This window comes from Triticum urartu, chromosome 3A (assembly GCF_056163025.1).
Source record: "Triticum urartu cultivar PI428250 chromosome 3A, HENAU_Tu73, whole genome shotgun sequence".
NCBI lineage: Eukaryota > Viridiplantae > Streptophyta > Magnoliopsida > Poales > Poaceae > Triticum > Triticum urartu.
Genome location: NC_141875.1, coordinates 744,743,730 through 744,769,060, shown reverse-complemented (window position 1 = coordinate 744,769,060; position 25,331 = coordinate 744,743,730). Strand labels below are relative to the sequence as shown.

The window sequence follows — 25,331 nt, the reverse complement described above, 5'->3', positions numbered from 1 at the left end:
CCTTTGAAATTCTGGGATGAGGCATTTCTCACCGCAGTCCACCTCATAAACATGTTGCCAAGTAGAGTCATCAACAATGAATCTCCAGTAGAACGTCTCCTTCATACAAAACCAGATTACACATCTCTACGAGTATTTGGGTGTGCGTGTTGGCCAAATCTTCGGCCATACAACAACCGCAAACTCATGTTCAGATCAAAACGGTGTGTTTTCTTGGGCTATAGCCCACAACATAAGGGTGTAAAGTGTCTTGATGTATCCACTGGACGTGTCTATATTTCCCGTGACGTTGTGTTTGATGAAACTGTTTTCCCTTTTGCATAACTTCATCCAAACGCCGGAGCCCTTCTTCAAAAGGAGATTCTTCTTCTACCTTCACATCTCACCGGGCATGACAATGGGGATGTTTTAGACACTGATGATCAATTGTTGACTAATCCTCTTACTAATGATGGTCTTGAGTCTTGTGATGCAACAGAAAAAAATTGTGCAGAAAATGGTGAAGAAATCAGCCCAAATTATCATTTTATGCTTCCTGGACAAAACAGCAGCAGCATCGAAGCAGATCTCCCTCGGGATCCAGGCGCATCAGCCTCGGGATCGCTCCTGCGCCAGTCTGCCGCCCTGGCCCCCGCGGGATCCGCGCCCTCCTCGCCAAGCCGATCCGCCTCGAGCCCCGCGTCGCCACAAGCCACCAGCGGCTCGGTGGACCGCCCGGTGGCCGCTCAGCGCCAACCCACCAGCGCCACGCGGCGCCAACTCCAGTCGCCCGCACCTGGTTCCGTGCCCGGCCCCGTGTCTGGCCCCGCACCTGGTCGGTTTGGTCCCGACACACGATGCTACGTGCGGCGCCCATCACGGCTGGATATGGGCGCTGACTCCGGTGTGGATCACGCTGCAGTCCCCGTCCTACCGGTGCAATCATTGCACCATCATGCGCCCCCAGCTGGACCGGGATCCTCTGCGGCGACTTCTTCTTCAGCTCCACGTGCGCCGGCCATACAAGATCCGGCATGCATGTCCTCGCCCAGCGAGCCTGCAGCCGCTCCTGGCGCTAGATCTTCTGCGGATCCTTCTTCACCACCTCGCACTAGGCTTCAGAGGGGAGTAACTCAACCCAAAAATTACAAGTCTTTAGCAAAGTTTGGACTTGCTTGTGTTTCACATGAACCAGATATCCCACACTGTTGCAGAAGCTCTAGGCGATCCAAAGTGGCAGAAGGCTATGGAGGATGAATACATGATGCTCCACAAAAACAAAACTTGGCACTTAGTTCCAGCACGTCAAGGCAAAGGTAAAAATGTTATAGATTGTAAATGGGTCTTCAGAATTAAAAAGAAGTCTGATGGCACCATAGGTCGTTATAAGGCTAGACTAGTTGCACAAGGTTTTAAACAAACATACGGTCTAGATTATGAGGATACTTTTAGTCCTGTAGTAAAGGCTGCTACTATTCGTCTCGTTTTGTCTATTGCCGTATCCAGAGGATGGAGTCTACGCCAGCTAGATGTTCAGAACGCGTTTCTTCATGGTGTTCTGGAAGAGGAAGTGTTCATGAAACAACCTCCTGGGTTTGAAAACAGACAAAAACCCCTCCACATATGCAAGCTTGACAAGGCTCTATATGGATTAAAACAAGCTCCTAGAGCATGGTATTCTCAGTTGAGTTCAAAGCTTCAAGGACTTGGGTTTGCTCCGTCCAAGTCTGACACCTCACTGCTTATTTTCAACAAGTCAAATACATCTATATTTGTACTCATATATGTTGATGACATTATTGTCACAAGCTCATCTGATGAAGCCATTTCAGCACTGCTCAAGGATTTGAACTCTGAGTTTGCTCTTAAGGATCTAGGAGGCTTGCACTACTTCCTTGGCATTGAAGTAAAAAGAAGTGGGGATGAGCTTCACTTGTCTCAAGAAAAATATGCCATTGATCTTGTAGCAAGAGCAGGGTTGCAAGGCTGCAAGGCAGCTCCAACACCTCTATCCAGCTCTGAGAAACTATCCTTAACAGAAGGGAAACTCTTGAATCAAGAGGACAGCACCAGGTACAGAAGTATGGTTGGTGCACTGCAATATTTAACTCTGACTAGGCCTGATATTTCCTTTGCTGTGAACAAAGTATGTTAGTTCCTTCATGCACCCACTACAGTACATCTGACAGCTGCAAAACGCATACTTAGATATGTCAAGAACACTTCCAGTGTTGGACTCACCTTCACCAAGTCACCATCAACACTTGTAAGTGCCTTTTCTGACTCTGATTGGGCAGGTTGCCTTGATGACAGACGCTCAACAGGTGGTTTTGCAGTGTTCTTTGGTCCAAATTTAATCTCATGGTGTGCTAAGAAACAAGCTATTGTGTCTAGATCCAGCACAGAAGCAGAATACAAAGCACTAGCAAATGCTACTGCAGAAATTATTTGGGTTCAGTCATTATTGAAGGAGCTTGTAATACATAGTAAACAGGCTCCATGCTTATGGTGTGACAATTTGGGTGCCACCTATCTTTCTGCTAACCCAATATTTCATGCAAGAACAAAACATATCGAAATAGATTTTCACTTTGTCAGAGAAAGAGTTGCAGAAAAAAAGCTGGATATTCGGTTCATTCGGTCTCAAGATCAAGTTGCAGATGGCTTCACTAAAGCTTTGCCCACCAGAGGTTTTGAAGAATTTAAGCGTAATCTCAACTTGTCCAAGTTGTGATTATGGGAGGGTGTTAAACCATGCAATATTCAGGTCCAAGGGGCGCACCACGCACCGGTTTAGTTGAGATAGGCTTCGGTCTAGGTTGGTTAGAGTATATGGTTGTAATCTCCTCATATATATCTTATCTCTACTTTCCTTGTACCTCAAGATGTAATCTCAACAACCTTGTATGCTTATCAGGGATATGCCCCTGCCTATATTAACACGAAACCGTCGCCTCTAGAGAGGTACGACGTTCTCCGCTGTTTTACAGGCCACCCGGGCGCCGGCACACGCCGCCGGCTCCCCCTTGCGCGCCTGTGCTATTATGTTGGCATAGGTTACATCGTGTGTCTAGCCCCGCTATATATGAGAGGCCTAGGATACAAGTGTCCTACTAGGACACGACTCCCTATCCTATCTAAACACAATACAACTACAAGTCCAACTGTAACCTACCTTGTACACAATATTCGACACAACTCTAACACGTCAGGTTATATATTCACACTCGCGGGAGGAGCTATATCGTGGAAAAGCTCCAAACAAACGTTAACTGCTGGATCTACGATGCAAGCATAATTTGTAGCATGTTATGAGGCCACCGGGCAGGCTGTATGGCTAAAGAATTTTATTTCAGGACTTAAAGTGGTTGACAGCATATCTAGACCAATTTTATTGTGATGTGATAATGAACCCGCAGTTTTCTATACGAGTAACAACAGGTCAAGTAGTGCTGTCAGACACATTGACATAAAGTATCATGTTGTGAAAGATAGAATCCAGGATCAAACAATTGATATTAAACATATAAGAACGAAGCATATGCTTGCGGATCCGCTAACAAAAGGCTTACCACCCAGTATTTTTCGTGAGCATGTTGCCGGCATGGGACTACTGGAAGCCTTATGATTCTGAAATAAGAGGACCATTAAAATAAACCACTCCCCAATTACCAAAAAAGTTTTCCATTTCGAAATAGGCGGGTGTGCTATAAGTGTTAAGGTTCTATGGCGTTTGGAGCTGTTGTAACACCTCACTTTGGTACATCATTCCTATGTAGAATGGACAAATGAAGTTAAGCCTAACGATCATGGGGGAGAATGTTGGTTGATCTGACGGCTTAAACAGGCCAGTTAGATCTATTATTCTATCAGAAAAAAGGGGAAAGATAACGATAATGAAAAGTCCCCACGCGCCAATGTACGTGGGCTTTTTATCCCAACTAAGGCGCCCTGATTGGGGGCACCCAAACTAACTAATGATTTAGGTCCCATGTCGCCAGCGCTAGATAAAAGGGGGTACGGGAGAGGGTTGGCAGCCTGCGCGATCATAATTCTCATATGGTTTCACTCCCCTCCCGATATTCTCTCACCCCATCCGATCAGGGGGAGCGCTGCAGCGACGGGAAGACCTACTCCAGCCGCCGCTGCCGTCCCCGGCCAGTCCCGGTGGCGTCCTGAAGGAATCAGGACGTCGAGGAGAACCTCTGCTTTGACTACATCACCCCTGCATCACGCCTGTACCGAGTAGGCGATCATGTTGACTCCCGTGATGTGTAAAGGATCTCTAAACCCTCTCTGTTCATGTTTATTAGGTGATCTAGATGAAATCTCTCTCTGCTAATGGCATCCCATAGATGCATTATTACTCCAACACTCAAGTCACACACGGTTGTGAAAAGATACGCAGTAATAAATGGATTTGAATGGGAAAATTCGCATCTGGTCCTGAGCACAGCTGATCCTGAAATCACGTTGGATGGCTCTTCTCGGGATGCATGTGTTTTCTGTATTCCGCACTGTATGCGACAAACATATTGCCAAAGTATTCCAGGGCAGGGCCCACGCATTAATTTGCTGCTCAGCCACTTCGTCAGACCGGTACAGGATACTCGTGGATGGATCAGGTTTCTTCCTGGGTCTCCCTGTTCCGGTGCGACACTGCGTGGTGACGGACGCAGCGAACGGCAACCTACCAGCCGGTGGGTGGATAAGTAATCGTAGGTCCCAGTCCCCACCCCTCCACGCTCGAGAAAAAACCATCCCCGCCGCCGCCACTACCTGCCGGTTGTTCTTCATCGTGCACGCAGGCCACATACACCCACATAGGCCAATTTGACAGGGAACAAGTGCAGCCAAATTAGTGCATCAACCAAACTAGTGCAGCTCGCATAACGCACACAACACTAGAATTAGTGCAGCCGATGATGCTTGTCTAACAGAAAGACACAAACTACAGCAGTGTGTATTAGCTGATGATTACGAGAAGTGTACAACAAGACACATGATTCAGTAAACTCAATGTTTTGCTTGGTTTCTTGCTCATTCAAAAAGACGCGAGATTCAAAAAGTGTACAGAAAGAAACAAGACATAAGATTCAATGTACAGCGAGAGAACCCTCAAAATTCTGAAACATGATGCCCATTCAGTAAACTCAACATTGTAAACATGATGCCCAATCAGTAAACTCAACAGGATTACAAACTACTGCTTAGTTTCTTGCTTCCTGCTGTTTTGCTTCGAAGACATGGCCTGGCACAAAATGGAAATAGGTTGATTGTCGGTGAGATGAACAAGAGAACTGATGCATTGGTAGATGGTCGTGCTCACATATTTGAATCCAGATGGTAGATAATTATTTGTGCAAACCAAATTTAATTCGAGCATGAGGTTTGGAGATAGTTTCTCTTCTAGGATGTGAATTCAGAGATAATTCTGTACTTGGAAATCACCATATGAATGCTCGACTATACTATGCCTTAACAAAAGGCAGTTTAATTAGCAGAAGAGTTTTGAATGAAGTGTACTAGGACCTTATATTTTTAACTCGTGTATATCTATTTTATAGATCGATTGCTATATAATTATTAATTTGAAAGGTTTGCACTCGTTCTTGAAGATAAAAGGATGTGTGGCTTAATATGGCTACTACCTGAAAAAGACTTCTACAAGTATGACTAAGATTGATATGGACAGTTAAAATTCTCACATATTTAGCTGTTAGGTGCGAAAAGCAATTAAGTACAGAACACTGGCCTCCCCCTCAATTGTTGGGCATTAGCAAGTACTGATTCCAATCTTACTATTTTCTAAGTCAGCTATCAATTTGACAATTTCCCAGCAGCTTGAAGAAGTCATAGAGAAAACTTGAGTAAGATACGAGATAGAAATCTAATGTATGTTGTGCAAGTTCCCGAGCAATTGCAATGCAATGATTAAGGAAAGAGCAAGTTGTCAAGCTGTCAAGTTCCCGAGCAATTAGCAAAGTTTACGGTCTGAACAGTTGTATAAATCTACAATTGTTTTTTTAATGGAGTGAGATGACAGGAACTTTATGAGAAGTGCCTTGTATGCTTTTAGCACTAACTAGACCCTATCAAAAGAATCTGAGCAGTGCCCTGAAAAAAGGATTCAAAGGTTCAGTTCTCACTGGACTCAAGATACCAGCATCCTGGTTCTCACTAGATTCAACGGTTCAGTTCCCACAAACCACCAATACTGCCTTGTTGATTTTTCTAGTACTTGTGACTGCAGCATCGGTTGTTTCTACAGAACAAATTAGCCAAGAATGACTACCACGGAACCATCACATAAACAAGGTTGTTTTCTGAAAACAGACACTACATACGCAATTCACACTACAGAAGTTCAGAGTAATTCTTAAGCATGTAATGGTACTTGAAAAAAGATGTGTATTTGCTAAAGCATGTACAGGTTACATTTTTGAGTGCCTTTTGAGCATGTGTAATTGAATTTTTTTTGAGGTCATTAGCATTTGAACACTTTCATAATTCTGATGGGAATACCTTGGTGAGGATCTTGATGAGGCTTTTCTCTTGGAGCCCTTCGTTCTTGGAGGATCTTGATGGGGGCCTTTCGGATGTGGACGGCGACCGAACAACAGCTCCAGTGTTCGAGGGAGGCAGGGGAGGAAGAACATCTTCAGCTCGTGAGGGATATGGTGGAGAAACGGCAAACCCAACGATGGAGCAGCTGCCGCCGGTGCGCATGAGGGAGTCGGTGGAGGAAGAACATCCAAGTTGTGCAGATAGCGCCACCGCCGCGGCCGACCGTACCATCATGGCCGCCGAGTAGGTGTGCACAGTCCCAGGTAACTCCGTCTTGATTGCAACTTCCATGGCTATCGCTTGATCTACAATTTGCACATAGAACAACATAGTTATCGCTTGATCCTGCTTTCCTCATCACCTTGTACTCGGTAGGTAAATTCTGGATGGTTCCATTGTATCTCTTTGAACACAGCTAGTGTCTTATTTTCATCATCGTCAACCTGGTGTTGACTTATCCGGCCACACAGATTGTGCAGCGTCCATTTTGTTGAAGGCGCATTCTGGGTTGAACAAAAGAAGCTGCCAACCATGTTGTGCCTTATTCAAGTTCACATTGTACACATTTATGTGCTTGTGCGATGGCCAATGAACTTTCTCACCGCAAGTAAGAGACAACGAATGGTTGTGGCTTGACCAGTGTTCAGCAATGAGCCATCATTGTCTGCAACTCTAAGTAATCTCATCATTGCAGGGCACTCGCACCGGCAAGATCGGTTATTTTGCTGCTCAGGCTTCCCCTGCAAAATAATTTTTTTCTCCGTGTCAAATTTAAAAAATGAATTCCCGTGCAAGCAATATGTTAAAAAACTACAAAATCTTGTTTTTGGGTCTTAACTCTTAATTGCTAGCCGAGCATCCACAAACAATCTCCTGCATACACTTTGTCCGCTCGATGTTCAGCTGGCCCTTGCCATATCGTATACCAAATCTAAACTCCCAAGAATACAGGTTATAGAAATCGTATGCTTCCCCGAGTGAGTCAAAACTCATCCCAATCTCTGGCTTCACTACATTGTCTGGGAGTTTATCAACGTACCTCCTGATTGTTTCTTCTAATGGAGTGACTCTACCTGGACAGGGTGCCCTATCCAGATGGGCACGTCCCACTCTTAACCTGAAATTGAATTCACGGTTTTGAGATGATGCAATCCTTTTACATATAACAGTGGGGCCGTGATTTTTGTGTATCGGCACATTTGGACGTAGTAATGTCCCCGGGCATCTATCAACATAGGCACTAAAAATAAAAAAACCATGGATCCAGAGAGAAAGAACACTGAATTTTATGTATACCTTCTGGTCCACCCAGGTGCCTCTGGGTTCACCTTCCCGGTGGACTCACGGACTGGGTTGGCTACTGCTTCCTCTTGTCAGCGGGATCGTTCTGCTCAGCAACGCCGCCGAGTTGTCCAACCACACCCGCGCACGACGAGTCAGCGTATGCCGGTGCCGACGGCTCGACGGACGTCAACACCAATGGATCTGGCTGCTCAACATCCGCAGTGACCTCTCTAAGCGAGAGCCTATGGCATGTTCATCAAACCGAAGACCAGTCATTGACTATTTCTGCTCGCGCGTCTTCGGATCGGATCGAATCGAACAGAATAATACAGCGGAGAAATTGGGTCTGTTTAAGACACATCTAGATGTGAGAAGTGCATCGCTGCACGCAGCGGCAGCTGCACGCACGACATCTACGGTCTGTGTCCCTTCATGATTTGCATCAGTAGTTAGAGTATAGCAGGACACTGGATTTCGGTTTGCATCGTAAATGCGTATTCAAAGGACTAATCTGACACGCTCTGACAAAAAGATGGTACGCACTCCTGACAAAAGGACGAAGACTCTGAATCGCGCTGCATGAGTCGATAGCCCCACCGACTGCCGGCGGCACACCACCGTCCCCAGAAATAGAAGTCGTGCAGGACGCGCCCGACAACTCCATCAGACGAGGCGCCGGACGGCTCCTGACTGCCGCTCGCCTCTCCGTCGTGTCCCCGCCTACGGTCGTATCAGGCAGGGCGGAGCCGCCGCCGACCACCGCGCAAGCAACCTCGCGCGCCATCAGAACGTCAGACCAGAGAAAGCGTGTGCTCTTGCGCTCGCGTAGGAGCTCTCGCGGCAACGCCCCCGCCAGGTAAACAAGAAGCCGCCGCCGGCCTGATCTCCCAGCCCCGGCCATCCCTGCGTCGTCCGAGGTCAGATCCGTCGTCCGAGTTGCACGCTCTCTTCGTCCCCCCCTGCTGTTGGCTGCCTTGATGTCGTTTGGGGGCGGATGAAGCCCGCGCACGGCCCCCTCTGACAGCGGCCATGCCAGCTCCGCCCCCCGCCACTGCCATGGCTGCGCCCGAGCGGCTGCCCCGCGACCAGCTCCCTTTGGTGACAGCCACCGCTGCTCCGCCACTCGCCATGGCGCCCTCAGAAGCAACGACGTCCATGGCGCCCCTGCCTCCACCGCACATGTTGCCGCCGACTCCGTCCTTCCACTGCCGCCCCGGCAGCATGCTAGTCCGAGACTCCCATGGCGCTCGCCGCCCCCACCTCCGTTCTTGGCAGTGGCCGCGCGGTCAAAAAGCACATTAATAGCGTTTCAGACAGCAGCTCCCACACGCAACCGGCGTAAAAAAGAGATAGCCATGCACGCCTGGTCCTTTGCGTCAATTCTGACATTGTATTACTAGCTTGTATCCAGCTATGTATTCCTGTTTTACTGACTTTGACGATTTCCTTTGCACAGATCACCTCGCGCAGCGCGGCCGTCGATGCGCTGCGTGCAGGACGGCCGCACTCATCTAGATGTGCTCTAATTATTGCACATCTAAGTGAATGAATCAAGCATAAAGAGAAAAAGAAAAAAAAGAGAAAGAAAATATTCACACGAATCTCAATATAAGATCAATGACATATGACTTGGATGTGCAATACTTATGGCACATCTAGATGTGCTTTAGCAAAACTGGGAGAAATTACCTGTCAATCGGATCCAGCAGAAATCCGAGCCCATTGTGGCATAGGTCTGCAAACTCCGCCATATTGCTCGCCGCCGCCATTGATTTGCCCTCAAGCTAGGGGGAAGGGCTCAACTGAGTAGATGGGAACCGAGGTGTTTTTTTTCCTTAAAGCTGACCGAGATATTTTTGTTGCCCCACGCAGCCACGCTCCATCCGCCGTCAGCATTTACTGAACCTTGACGGCGATGTTTTTGCAGCAGACGGCGCACATACGTTTCTGATCCCCGCAAAGCTTTTTGTTACAGAGGCGAGCCACGGCTCAGCTCGTCAACGTAACCTGAATTTCAATAAAGGAGCCCACGGGCTACCGTACATTACTGTTCCTTACAGTATAGCGTCAGATGACTGCATTTTCTTACACCTGTATATCCTGAAAACGGACCCACTAGTCCAGATCCCTAGAGATGGATCTAGGGTCAGGATAACATGTCCAGATGCCACCCCTACCAGTAACACCGCTCTCATTTGAATGTCAATATTTTTGTGAAGATATGCAGTAATAAATGGTTGTGACCTAACCACTTGAAAATATTTCATATCCTTCTTCCTTTCACGTGATCACAGGTCAATAGGACCGCCTCCGATAAACATCCGATTTCAATGAACCGTGTGTTAGAGTTAATCTTAACATGTGTGTACGCGCATGTGTGCATTGCATGTTAGTGGTCTAGATATGGCCGGGTCGTGGAGTCAGTTGTGTACTGGAGTGAGTCCAGCAGTTGGTTTTGGTCAGGTTGTGGTGGCTAGAGCCATTCAAGGAGAGAAGCAAGTCAAGTTGTTATTGAGAATAGGTTTACAAGTGATGGACATGGCATTGCGTATAGCTAGTGATTAGTTATTGCATGGTGGTTAGTTGAACTAGTGGGTTAGTGCATGGCTTAGAGGTGTTAGTGGCCGAGGGTGCCGGCTAGCCAGTGCGTGTGTTAGGATCAACATCTTGTATATATGTGCTACAATGAGCAATGAGAAAGAGGCCGTGAGGGCTGGAGAAAAAGATGTAGTGTATGTGTGTCTCACCGGGAGGAAGAGGCAAATCTAGTTTCTCTATGGTGAGGTATGCGTGCGTGTGTGTGTAGAGTTCCTCACCACGGTGAGTTCTTGTATTGTGATAAAACATGAGAGGGGGAGATTGTGAGGAAGAAGAAGAGGCGTTCCGAGGAGGCGGCACCAACAATTGGTACCTGAGCACTACCGATCCGAGGCGGCAGTGGTGGCGCGGCGGACTCCTTGCGAGATGGAGGCCTGCGGCGCAAGGAGGTGGCCGGTGGCGGTGCAAGGCCGTTGGCGGCTCTTACGGTGTGAGGCCGTTATGACGAGACGGCTTGGCAATCAGCGTCGCGAAGGCATCGTCCATGTCAAGAGGTGGATGCTGCGTGTGGCACGACGCTGTGGTGATCGGTGCTACGACGACATCGTCCATGACAAGGAGGTGTTTGGCGGTGTGATGTCGCACAAACATGTGGCTGTGGTGCGATGCCACAAGAGGAGGCAGCGGTGTGATGCTGCCACAACGATAGTGAGATGTTAGGAGAGGCGGTGAGATGACGCTAAGAAGAGATATGGTGGCGTGATGCTCTCACTTGGGTCGGTGCGATGCCCACGGCGGTGGTGCGATGCTAGCGTCATCATGGAGAGTTGGTGTGAAGCCAACAAATGTTGTAGTGCGATGCTGTGGAAAGGTGCCCGTGTTTGGCGCTGGGACGGCGTCGACGGCGAGATGGAGTGAGCTCCACACTATGAAGGCGTCATCCATGAAAAGTTTGGTGAGCCACCATGCCAAAATTAGGAGGAAAAATGTTAAGAGGTACTCTTGACATGTGCGTACGTGCATGTGTGCATTGCATGTTACTGGTCTAGAGATGGCGAGTAGTTGAGTCAGTTGTGTACTGGAGTGAGTCCAGCAGTTGATTTTGGTCCAGTCGTGGTGGCTAGAGCCATTCTAGCAGAGGATCAAGTCAAGTTGTTAGCTGTACACGGCTGGGTTGAGAATAGGCTATATAAGTGATGGACATGGCCGTGCATATAGCTAGTGATTAGTCAGTGCATGGTGGTTAGTTGAACTAGTGGATTGGTGCATGGCTTACTGGCCGGCAAGGCTGCAGAGTGCTAAGTACTTGCAATGTTTGCTAAAGCTGAACGTTGTCGGTACTACGATATCAACTACGTTCAACCTGGGCCTGAACGCAGTTGATAGTTAGGAAAAATAGTTGCCGCGTTCATTTTTTCCGAAACGCGGCCTGTAGAGAAATCCTATAGCATTGGCCACCAGATAATAGCAAGTTGCTATTCCTAACGGCTAACCTGATCCAAATATGCAAGAACAAAACAGAAATTATACGCTTTATATCTTTGTTTATCCGTTCTTGAGCAATATCAAATAAAGTGGGTCCGTGATCTAGACACATGTACTGTTTCCAGATGGACTAAAAATCTATGATATACTTAACAAACATGATTAGTCCCCTGTATGTATATTGTTATCAACATCAAAATATAAGCTGCCAGCAGATGTCGCACCGATCATCCATTTTCTTGTTCATTTGTTTCATGACGTTGTTCGCCCCCTGATTATAAAACGCCTTCTCGCAATTATCTGCGGCTAAGCTAGCCTCGCCGATCTTTCGTGCCGCTTCGTTGTAAGCGTGGTTGCCAAAGTCCGTGCGTGCCTTCTCGAGGGTGTGGCCGGCTTGGTTGTATTCGCTGCTGCACATGTCCAGTGCCAACCCCAGTTTCTCATCGCGCTCCTGCTCGTGCTTGGCCTTCTCTTCCTCGCTGGTCTTTGCGCCTTCCCTGGCGGCAGCAGTGCAGATGTCCAGGGAGATGCTTTGGAGCTCTACCCTGGTGGTCGCATTCACGCTCCGTGGGTCAGAGCTGAGCACCTCCACGCAGTCGGGATGGTCTCTCATGCCGTCGCATACTTCGGAGAGGAATTTGGCATCGATCGGCGAGAGAGGAGGGAACGACAATGAGGAGGGTAATGGCTATGAGGGTGGAACTAGCTAACAGGGCCATTTCTATTGATAGAGAGGTTTGCTCTTATTTTGTGCTTGATTGTGTTGTGTTCTACCATATGATTCAGAAGTTTTTATATACACAGTATGCCCCTACATAAAGGAGAATAATCTGAGATCACTGTCCTCAAGTCACACACGGTTGTGAAAAGATACGCAGTAATAAATGGATTTGAATGTCAATATTTTTGTGAAGATATGCAGTAATAAATGGTTGTGACCTAACCACTTGAAAATATTTCATATCCTTCACGAGGAGCGCAAATATTATTTCTGCACAAATAAAATAAAAGGATTTGTCAATCAAAATATATACGTATTATAATGAATAGATTTCTCCTACTGTATCTGCACTTTATCACTGCTCCATACGTTACTGTTGATTGTAACTTCTCTTCTCCCACGTATGCATGCACCTGCTCATGCACTAACCCCACGTTCTTCTCCACTCGCGCACGACGCGCCCTGTGTAAACTATGGCGCCTACGCGCTCTGTTGTAACACCGGCTATTTAGCCTCGATCAATAGAGACGGCGACACCCCAAGGTGCACTAACCCCAAGTTATCTTTTTATAAAAATGATATGCAGTAATAAATGGTTGTGACCTGACCATATGAAAATATTTCATATTCGCGATGAGGAGCGCAAATATTATTCACTCACCAAATTAAATAAAAGGATTTGGAAATCATTATCTATACCAATTAAAGTGAATCGATATCTCCTACTATATCTGCAGTCTATCGCTACTCCGTAATATGCACGATTCGAAGTCGTTAAATCTAGGTTACGTCAAAAACTCAAAATAGTACTACGTGTAGATACTATGATCTCTATAGATGTACTGAACTGGATCTGACATGTATGGTTTCCGTGTACGAGTTTACTAACCATTGTTGCCGTGTGTGTGTGCGTGTGTGCGTGTGTGTGTGTGTGTGTGTTTGAGAGGGTAAAGGGAGTTTTATTGCAAGTTCATAGAGTTACAGTCGAGAGGCCACAAGTCCTCAATACAAGGTGGTACTGAGCGAAGCCAGACTACATCGGTGGCTCGCTCCGATCGGCTAGAGTTCGCCAAACGATCGACAACTCTATTCTAAGAACGCCTAAGTTTCTGAGGTACAAACTCCCTACTACCAGCTAAGTGTTTAATCTCCAAGAATAACTGGCCATAAGCTGACCGTCGCAGAGCATCCGTGGACAAGCATGATAACGCTTCAGAGGAATTCGATTGTAACATCACCGGAGAGTTTGTGTGTTGAATGGCCAGGGCCATACCTTGCATCATCGCGTGTAGTTCCGCCTCTAGTGGATCATTGCAATGGAAAATGTATCGGTATGCCGCAAATAAGATCACACCCATTCGCTATTCCTTAGGATCATCCCGGCCGCCACGGTGCCATCCTCCGGTTGGTACGAACTGTCGACGAACAGGGCCACCGTACCCTGCGCCGGTGCCGGCCCAGGCAGAACAGGCGCGGCACCACAAGGGGCACCGAAGGCATTTTCCCTTTGACAATATCCTTAACTGGAAACTTGCCTGCTAGGTTGATTGATTGGTAGTAACTGTCCAAGAACTCAACCGAAGCAAACGGGTGGGGCTTCCTTGTCGTGGTAGATGTCATTACTTATCTGCCATATACGCCAGCATAATAACCATATCTCCGACCACCTCTAAACAGGAGCTTAGAAGGAGCATTAGCCATTCCTTCCCATTATCAATGAGAAGGTCGTCGGTGGAAAGCGCCCATCTCCTGCGCATGTTGATCCACAAGATCCTTGCCTAAGTGCAAGCAATCAAGGCATGAAAGGTACTCTCCTCTTCCACCCCACAGAGAGGACACAGCGAACATGTGGCCAAATGCCTATAGTTCTGCACTGTTGAGTAGCCAGTGTACCGGTGACCACTCTCCAAGTTGTAATCTTCATCTTCTGAGGCACGTTGGTCGACCAAACTCGGTTCCATAATGAACGATTCCCCTCCGGGTTTGAGCTGGAAGAGCCATTTGCAAAGGCCGCATTGTGATCACATGTGGCTAGCTTATAAGCACTCTTCCTCCGCATTTCTCCGAAAACCAGGACAAGAAATCACCGCGCTGATGGGGCGATGTTCTGATTTTTACTATGTATTAAAATTCACGAAGGCGGTCCACACGCTAAGCACCGTTTTCATCAATAAAATCAGCCACCCGGTTCAGGCGGCAATTGCCCTTCGGTGAGATAGGGCGGAACGTCGAGGGACGGGGGATCCAAGGATCCCTCCAAGTGCGGATATCAGCACCGTTCCCCACCCTCCAAATGACACCTTTCTTGAGCAAATCGAGACCATGCAATATACCTCTCCAAACTGAAGAACCATTGCTCGAGAATACCGTGTCCAATAAATGTCCAAAAGGGTGATATTTGCCTTTAGTAATCGTGCACAAAGGCTCTCCGGCGCATCCAGCAATCGCCACGCTCGTTTTGCTAACAAGGCTTGGTTAAAAGCCCTCATGTCCCTAAACCTCATGTCCCTAAATATTTTTCCATGTGTGTTGTGCTTACAGGACTGGGCCCGAAGGTGAGCGGAAGGTGCACAACCAAGTTCTAATATCTCACCCGATCAGTCGCCCGTGTCTCTCCAAAATTTCTGCAGCAACCCGCACGTAGGCTCAGGATCTAACTACACAAATTTCCTTGGACACACTACCTACGCACGTACCCAGTATATGCATGTAGTTTCTGTTCAAAGTGTACGTGCGTCCATCGTTTTGGTACGTGCACTTGTTTTCCTTCTTTCATTTTTTGGATTTTGATTTTGGGTCCGTGCGCTTTTTCATTGGTTTTCTTCAGTTTTCATTTTATTTTTGGGTTTCCTTTGTTTTTCTTCTCTGGTTTCTAATAGGTTTATTTGTTTTCCTTTGTTCCTTTGTCGATTTTCATCGGTTTCGTTTTTGTTCAACACATGTCTCCTCTCCGGGCGTAATCTGCTGCTAATCTGCAGCTACATGCTACGATGATGATGAAGTGGCTGCATGTGGTGATGTTGTCTCATGCAGATTGGTCATCTACTGCCACTTGTGAGGACGGCACAGGTATGCCGAGTGTCCCAAACTCGGGATTTGGATGTGTGTGTGAGTTTCCTCCCTCGGGTTGTTGGGATCGTGGAAAATGGACAAGATAACATAGGATGACTTTGATTAGGCGGTGCTTCTCAAGTACCCGGTCTCAAGCTCCGGGATGAAGATCCTAGGCATTGCTTGGAGTTTGCTCGGATTGGATCTTCAGGGTGAAAACCCATGATCTGTCCTTCGATGGTGGATCTGACGACGGCGGCGTATGTGTGTCGTTTTCCTTCTTGAAGGTGTTGGTTCTGAAGAACCTTTATCGTAGTCATTATGTTGTCAAAATATGATTGGTGTCGATGATCGTTGTTGTATATCATCGATCGTTGTTTTGATCTTCGGGTCCTTTTTGCTTTTTCTTCGCCTAGGCATGCTTTGGTCTTACATGACTTTGCTTTTTGCCAGTGTGATCTTTGTGTGTGTGCGTAATGTTGGTTGTATCCATCCTTGTTATGCAGGGGCCCGGTGTGTGCTCATTGTGTTTGTATCGCTTGATACTGCATTATGAGTCAATAAAAAAAGGCATTTGTCAAAACAATGCCAACCTTTTTTTGTACACATTCTACATTTGTCGTATACATCAGACACATATTTTACGTACACATTTATTATTTTTTAAATACATGATTACCTTTTTTGAAAGCTATTTTTTATGTCGCATTTTTTTGTACACACTGTACATTTCTGTTATATATCTAGTTCATTTTTTGTATATATGCTAATATATTTAAAATACAATATTAATTTTTTTAATATATGGTTAACAATTTCAACACATGGAAAATATTTTATAATGCAATAAAAATTTTGTCACACAATGTAAATTATTTGTATACACCAGGAACAATTCTATATACACGTTTACAAAAAATAAATACAAGATCAACATTTTTTCATACACATTGTATTTTGGATATATTATTTGTATATGTGACAAACTTTTCTCTATGCACAATTAACATTTTTCTAATGCTTGGTGTAGATTTTTAAAAATTCTTGCTTATTTTTGAATTCTTTATTAAAAAATAAAATACATGACCAACTTTTTTCATACACATTGTATATATTTTTTGTGTACATGAGAAACATTTTCTCTGTACACATTAAACATTTTTCAAATGTTTATTTAACATGTTTTCAAATTTTAGATGTAAAGTTTTCCTTGTAATATAAAATTTCAAATATTCGTAAGTTTAAACAAAAATAAAAAGGAGAAAGCAAAACACGAAAACGAAAAACATGAAGAAAGAAAAGAAACAAAACAAGGCACTGGCCTGTGATTCCCGCCTTTTGGGCCGGCCCATTTGGGCAGGCAATTGATGAGAGTGCAACCTAGTACCGTGTATAAAACAATGTCCGCAATATATACCAAAAATGTAAAATGCGTATGAAAAAAGTAGCCATCAAATACAAAAAATAAAAAAAATCATCTATTTCAAACATGTTAAATATGCACAATAAGGTTCCTGATGTATACAATAAATGGAAAAAAATGTACTAAATAATCGAACTTAAATGCACTACATTTTAAAAAATGTTGATCATCTATTAAAAAAATTAAAAAATGGGACGGCCCCTTACTGTAGAAACTTGGACAGGCCCAGGAGCGTGTGAGACCACAACGTCAATATTTTTATTTTCTGTGTTCCTTTTTACATTTTCTAGGTTTTTTTTCTTTTTTTTACTTTTGTTAATACTTTCAAATATTCTTTATACACACATGCACACACACAAATATATATATATATATATATATATATATATAAAATAAAAACTATTAATCAAGTACTCGAAAAATGTTAAATGTGTATAGAATGTTTTCCTTCATATGTATATGAAAATTTATACAAAAAATATATCTTGAAGAAAATTTGTTGGTCATCGTTGGAGATGCCCTAAGCAAGTCAAAAACTCTGATATATAGCTTGAAGGAGAATATGTGGAATAAGACTTGGAGTGAGAGAGGGATTTGTACAGCTTCGTCTATCAGGCCACTGTTGGTCGACATCGACTCAGGAATCAAAATCATGTATATTGTAGTGCGAAGAAGATCCGAGACATTCGGAAGCCGAATAGACTCGAGACATTTGAAACCACAGCCACCACTCTTTATTTTCTTTCTTCCTCACATAGTACTAATAATTAACTAAAGGGTAATTCGATGCTCGGGTTCATCTACACCTGATATCTCGGTCGCTGGTGTGGATGTGTTGGGATGGGGTTAAGAGTTCCTATTTCGTGTGCAGGTCGCTGGGTAGCAACCGGGCGCGCGCTCCCCCAACGTGTCCTTTTGGGCCGACCCATATTGGCGGCGGAGCGCCTCCATTTTTTTCCACTTCTTTTCATTGTTTTTTATTTTGCTTCTATAAATTTGTTGGTGATTTAAAAATGGTTATGAATTTCAATTTCTTAACAAACATCAAATTTCAAAAAAAAACTATTCATGAGTTTCAAAAAATGTTCTCAAATTTCAACAATGCTCGCGAGTTCAAAAAATGTTCACAGGACTAATTCTCAGGATTAAAAAATTTCAAGAATTCAAAAATAATTCTCAGTATTAAAAATGTTCAAGAATGCCACAAATGTTTGCAATTTTGAAAAAAAAATCGGGAATTGAAAAGAAATGTTCACAGATTCAAAAACGTTCATGAATTGTATTCAAAATGTTCACAAAAATAAAGAAATGTTCGTGAGCTAGAAAAGTAGTTCATCGATTTAAAAACTGTTCTTGAATTTGAAAAATGGTTCATTCATTATAAAAAAAATGATCGCCAAACAAAATAGGTTCACAAAACGTTCACGAATTTTAGAAACCATTCCCCGAAAAATACGTTCTCTAATTCACAAATTTAGGAAAAAGAAAACACGAATTTGAAATATGTTAAAAATCTAAACATTCTGGTTAAGAATCCGAAAAAAGTTAACTATTTTAGAAGAAATGTTCAAAAAAGTTGAAAATGATGTTTAAAAAATGAAGAAGAAGAAAAACAAATAAAACATGAACAGGACAAAATGAAAAAGGAAAGGAAAGAAAAAACGAAAATGAATGAAGAATGGATAGAAGGAAAAATGAAAAAAGCCAAAGAAAAATAAAAGGGGTGCGCACGTGATCGCTAACCAGCAACCCATGGGCCAAATACGGTTGGCCATATATTAGGTAGGTGTGTCAGATGTTTCTTTTTTTGAGCGAAAGGTGCGTCAGAGCATTTTTGAATCTGTAAACATTTCTTTTCAATAGATGATTAATATTTGTCAGAAAAGGGTACTGAATTCGGAAAAAAGGGCTACAGGCTGGTGGTTGTGAGCCCAGATGTTGTGGCGTGGGTGTGGCTGAGCCCGGGAGAGAATGAATGTCCCGAAGATGGGATGTGAATGAGAACCCAAACCGTCTAACCTACGTGCGAGACCTATATCTTGCTTATGGCGACACCAGCTTGTATATCAGTATATACACGTTTAAATTTTTAATAAATGATTAATATTTGTCCAAAAACAATTATGTTTAAAAATCCATACACATTATAATTTTTTATATCTAACACATTTTTATATACATGTTTAATATTTTTTAAATACAAGATTATTAATAGTTTGATAACATGGTCAACATTTTTCAATACACAGTGAAAAAATTTCTAGTGGCAATGAACATTTTTTCACACACAATGTACATTTATTGTATACATTCAACAATTTATATAAACGTTCAACATTTTTTCATACACATTGTAATTCCTGTATATATTTTCGTATACATAAAAACACCTTTTCTGTACATATTTACAGTTTTTCAAATACCTTAGTAATATTTTTGAAATACTTGTTGATTAACAATTTTCAAATAGTTGATTTGTGTTTTTTAAATACATGATTAGCTCTTTTTCATACACAATGTATACATTTTCATATACAGGAGAAACATTTTCTTTATACACATTTAACATGTTTACGGAGTACAGGTGATATACGGAGTACTGAGCTCGGAAAAAAGGGCTACAGGCGGGTGGTTGTGAGCCCAGATGTTGTGGCGTGGATGTGGCTGAGCGCGGGAGAGAACGAATGTCCCGAAGATGGGATGTGAATGAGAACCCAAACAGACTAAGCTACATGCGAGACCTATATCTTGCTTACGGCGACACCAGCTTGTATATCAGGATATACATGTTTAAATATTTTAATAGATGATTAATATTTGTCCCAAAAAATTATGTTTAAAAATCCATACACATTATACTTTTTTATATCTAAAAAAATTATATACATGTTTAATATTTTTCAAATACAAGATTATTAATACTTTCATAACATGGTCAACATTTTTCAATACACAGTGAAAACATTTCTAGTAGCAATGAACATTTTTTCACACACAATGTACATTTCTTGTATACACTCAACAATTTATATAAACGTGCTCCTGTATACACACAATTAATATTTGAGAGAGTACTGAAAAAATTCAATATGCATAAGTGCTCACCCTCACCTGCTCCTGTATTTAAGGGTGATAAGTTTGGGACATTTCAATGTCCGAGGAACCAGTATGAAACTGATCAGATGAAGTCGATTCCTTATGCTTCAGCTGTCGGAAGTATCATGTATGCTCAAGTGTGTACACGCCCAGACTTATGTTTTAAAACCGCGATGCTTGAAAGATACCAATCAAATCCAGGACCGGACCACTGGAAGGCTGCAAAGAAAATCTTGCGTTATATGCAAGGAACTAAGGATTTCATGCTTACATATAAAAGAACCGATAACCTAAAATTGTTGGTTATTCAGACTCTGATTTTGCCGGGTGTGTGGATAGTAAGAGATCCACGTGTTAGAATAAATCCAAGGCATGCCGTTAATCATCCGAGGACCAAGCAATCACATGAGCATGACACCGAGATTTGTTAATGAGGTTCACCGATATGGCTACATCCCCGGGGCTTGACTATGGGCGCTCCTCCCCGTGACACCGTCACAATACCGCACACCGGCCACCCGGGCGCCGGCACACGCCGCCGGCTCCCCCTTGCGCGCCTGTGCTATTATGTTGGCATAGGTTACATCGTGTGTCTAGCCCCGCTATATATGGGAGGCCTAGGATACAAGTGTCCTCCTAGGACACGACTCCCTATCCTATCTAAACACAATACAACTACAAGTCCAACTGTAACCTACCTTGTACACAATATTCGACACAACTCTAACAAACTCCACCTTGGCGAATATTCTCCACCACCTTGAATTCGTCAATGCGTTAAATTTTCATGTACATTGGACTTGAGCTTATCCATGAGAGCCGCTGCTACTCCAAAGACTCCATATGACTCCACCTGCAACTTGTAGTCCCTTCTTTTCTTGACCACGGTCAACACTCGAGCAAAATTAAGTTCCTTGTTACTCTAGTTTGTGCTCCCAACTTTCAGAGTATCAGTCCAACGCCATCACACACTGATCACTGACCTGCGTGAAAAATGAACAACTCACATATTGGGTGTCACAATAAGATTTACCTGAACTCAATATCACCGCTCCTTTCTTGACCGCCTGTCTGAAACTTGAAGGAATTTCACCATTGCTTTTAGTCATCCCGAGTCAAATTCGCAGTTGTCTCACCACATGTATGACCACCAGAGCCCTGGCCCGTCTTCATGTCCCGTGCGCATCGCACGCCTCGTCGCTATTACCGCGTCGAGCCTCCGCTGTCCCGGTCGAGTCTCAAGGGTCGCGAACCCACACCACTCAACCCCCACTGCAGAGTACCACCAATTATCACCGACCGATGACGAGTTTCATGCTTCCATCAGACCCTTGGGTTCCAGTCCGAACTGCATGTCACTCGCTTTTCTCCCTTGCTGAATAGGCTTCGATTCCCTAGATCCTTACATCGTAGCCCGTCAATCCAGCTCCACCTTGAACATGACTCCATGGTAGATGATCAATCCACCCACACGCCCCATCGACTTCAAGCTCTCATGTGCACCGTCTTGAATCAACCCCGCGCCATAGTCTTGTCCAAGCCACACAAGCACTCAGACCCGTATCGCATGTTTCCACGCCCAGAAGTCGGTCACCATCAGTATCACGCACCTATGTCGTCGACGCCGATTCCACCACCGTCTTCTGTACCGACCGACTCGCGTCGATCCCGTCAGACTACCTAGTCCGACCCAGGCTCCCAAATCATTCCATGAATTTCCATTCATCACACGATAGTTCTATCACTGCTGACATGACTTCCCGCAACGTGTTCAAGCATCCTTGTTGTGCCAACAAATCTTTCATCCTCGTCTGTCATAACCCAAGGTCTTCAGTTTCGTGAACTTCTCCACCTCAAACCTGGTACCCACTAATGCCATGGTTCTTTGTATAACTGACTTTGTGAAAAAATAATTTGAGCTTTCCATGTGATTCCTCAAGCATACGAACAGAACTCCGCATACTACATACGAAACAGAACTCCGCATACTACTTGCAAAACTAACCAAGAATTGGTCTTCACGTTTTGGCTCCTTGGCTTCAACTCCAATACTAGCAATTGACTTGTCAACACCTCCTGTTAATTCCGATGGATACATATCCCTTAGATGAATTTCTTTCGCCGATTGATTAAGCCTGCCTATCTCAGTGGAGACTCGGTCTCCCTTTTTTTCAAACAAATCTCCGGCCTGCAGCTCATCCAGACTCAGCCGACCATGTGCACGGGCCTCCGCTTTCCAGCTCCGCCAGCGCACCATGGGCCGCCAGGCGCCAGCAATACAAGCACGTACGCCTGCCGTCGGACGCTCGCCCGATCGATCTGATCGCCGCACGTCCAACCTGCCGCTGCCATGGGACACGCGCCTTGTGCTGATCGGACGCCTGCTGTAACTTCCGTTCTCGCCATCGATTGCATCTCCTTACAATAATTCCAATCGCATCAAGAGTTTCTTTGATTCGCTGCTAACACTACGACTGCCCTGATCGAAACACAGAAACACCGTGTGACAACCGATCCGCTCCATCGCTGCCGTCTTGCACCGCAATTTAACTCAACGATCTTTTCGCAAAGCACTTCCATTAGGTCAACAGATGCACTGCCTTATCAAACCTTGTTCATGATACCATTTGTTAGAATAAATCCGAGGCATACCGTTAATCATCCGAGGACCAAGCAATCACACGAGCACGATACCAAGATTTGTTAACGAGGTTCACCGATATGGCTACATCCCCGGAGCTTGACTACGGCCGCTCCTCCCCGTGACACCGTCACAATACCGCACACCGGCCATGTTAAACCATGCAATATTCAGGTCCAAGGGGCGCACCACGCACCGGTTTAGTTGAGATAGGCTTCGGTCTAGGTTGGTTAGAGTATATGGTTGTAATCTCCTCATGTATATCTTATCTCTACTTTCCTTGTACCTCAAGATGTAATCTCAACAACCTTGTATGCTTATCAGGGATATGCCCCTGCCTATATTAACACGAAACCGTCGCCTCGAGAGAGGTACGACGTTCTCCGCTGTTTTACATGGTATACAGAGCCACCTCTATCCATCGCATCTAGCAAAACCCATCCAGCGCCAGCCATGTCGTCCTCCTCCAGCACCGTCCAAGCTTCCCTTGGGCAGGTTGCAGAAAAGCTCACCCGCACCAACTACATTCTGTGGCGTGCGCAGGTGACACCGCAGCTGAGAGGGGCTGGCCTCTTCGGCTACGCCGACGGCTCCATGCCGGAACCTGTCAAGATCCTCGTCACGAAGGACAAAGACGGGAAAGAAGAGCAGACACCGAACCCTCTCCATCCGATCTGGTTCAAAGAAGGGCAGCAGGTACTTGGATACTTGCTCAATACTCTCACCAAAGAAGTCCTCGTGCAGGTTACCTCCATCGCCACGCCGCACGAGCTCTGGGCGGCTCTCGCCCACATGTTCTCATCACAGGCCCGAGCCCGCGTCAACAACATCCGGGTTGCTCTCTCCATGGCGCAGAAGGGGACGCAATCTGTTGCGGCCTACTTCGCCCAGATGAGAGCGCTTGCCGATGAGCTCGCAGCCGCCGGAAAGCCCATCGATGGCGATGAGCTTGTCTCCTACATCACCGCCGGCCTCGACATGGAGTACCAACCCCTCGTCTCCGCCAACGACGCGCGCACCGACACCATCAGCATCGACGACCTCTACGCTCAGATGAGCAACTTTGATCAGCGCCTCGCCCTCTACAACAACAACTCGGGCGGGGGCTTCAAGTCATCTGCTAACGTGGTCTCTCGCGGCGGCGGTCGCGGTGGTGGCGGTTCACGCTATCGTGGACCTCCGCGTGGCAAGGGCAAGCCGCAATCTGGCGGAAACAGTGGCGGCGGCGGGCGGGCGGCCCTCCAACAACAACAATAGGGGCCGCCGTGGTGCCAGGCCTCGCGCCAACCCTGATGCGCCGCGATGCCAAATCTGCGGCAAGCTAGGACACACCGCCCGCGACTGCTGGTATCGCTATGAAGATGATGGCGAATCCTCACAAGATGAGAAAGTTGCAGGTGCTGCTGATGGCTCCTACGGCATTGATACAAACTGGTATGTGGACAGTGGCGCAACTGACCACATCACGAGCGAGATGGAAAAGGTGACAGTTCGTGAAAAGTACCGTGGGCAAGACCAAGTTCATACTGCCAACGGAGAAGGTATGAGCATTAGCCACGTTGGTCATTCAGTGCTTAAAACCCCCCATAGAAATATTCGTCTAAGAAAAATCTTGCATGTCCCTAGTGCTTCGAAAAATCTCCTTTCAGTTCATCGCATTGCCATTGACAATCATGTATTCCTTGAGTTTCATCTGTCTTTCTTTTTGATCAAGGATCAGGTCACGAAGCAAATTCTGTATCGAGGTAGATGCGTTCGAGGGATGTACCCGTTGATTCCGGAGCTTAGGAGATTGAATAAACAAGCCTATGGTGTCACCAAAGTCTCTTCAACACGGTGGCATGATAGATTAGGGCATGCATCCTTTTCTTTAGTTGAACACTTGCTTAAAAAGAATAAGCTCCCGTTTGTTGGTGAGCGAGATCGTGAAACAATTTGTGATTCATGTCAGTGTGCTAAAAGTCATCAATTACCCTATCCTGTGTCTACAAGCATCTCCACCAAGCCTGTCTGAAACTTGAAGGAATTTCACCATTGCTTTTAGTCATCCCGAGTCAAATTCGCAGTTGTCTCACCACATGTATGACCACCAGAGCCCTGGCCCGTCTTCATGTCCCGTGCGCATCGCACGCCTCGTCGCTATTACCGCGTCGAGCCTCCGCTGTCCCGGTCGAGTCTCAAGGGTCGCGAACCCACACCACTCAACCCCCACTACAGAGTACCACCGATTATCACCGACCGATGACGAGTTTCATGCTTCCATCAGACCCTTGGGTTCCAGTCCGAACTGCATGTCACTCGCTTTTCTCCCTTGCTGAATAGGCTTCGATTCCCTAGATCCTTACATCGTAGCCCGTCAATCCAGCTCCACCTTGAACATGACTCCATGGTAGATGATCAATCCACCCACACGCCCCATCGACTTCAAGCTCTCATGTGCACCGTCTTGAATCAACCCCGCGCCATAGTCTTGTCCAAGCCACACAAGCACTCAGACCCGTATCGCATGTTTCCACGCCCAGAAGTCGGTCACCATCAGTATCACG

General features: G+C 45.4%; 1 protein-coding gene and 1 pseudogene across 1 annotated transcript; one reads left to right on the top strand and one right to left on the bottom strand.

Annotated features, from left to right (window-relative positions):
- Positions 1-12,046: 12,046 nt before the first annotated feature.
- On the bottom strand, positions 12,047-12,466 carry LOC147982609 (pectinesterase inhibitor-like). Its single transcript, XM_087516364.1, has one exon. The coding sequence runs from the start codon at positions 12,464-12,466 to the stop codon at positions 12,047-12,049; it is 420 nt and encodes a 139-aa protein (XP_087372490.1).
- Positions 12,467-23,715: 11,249 nt separating this feature from the next.
- On the top strand, positions 23,716-23,854 carry LOC147982608 (small nucleolar RNA Z247; annotated as a pseudogene).
- Positions 23,855-25,331: the final 1,477 nt, after the last annotated feature.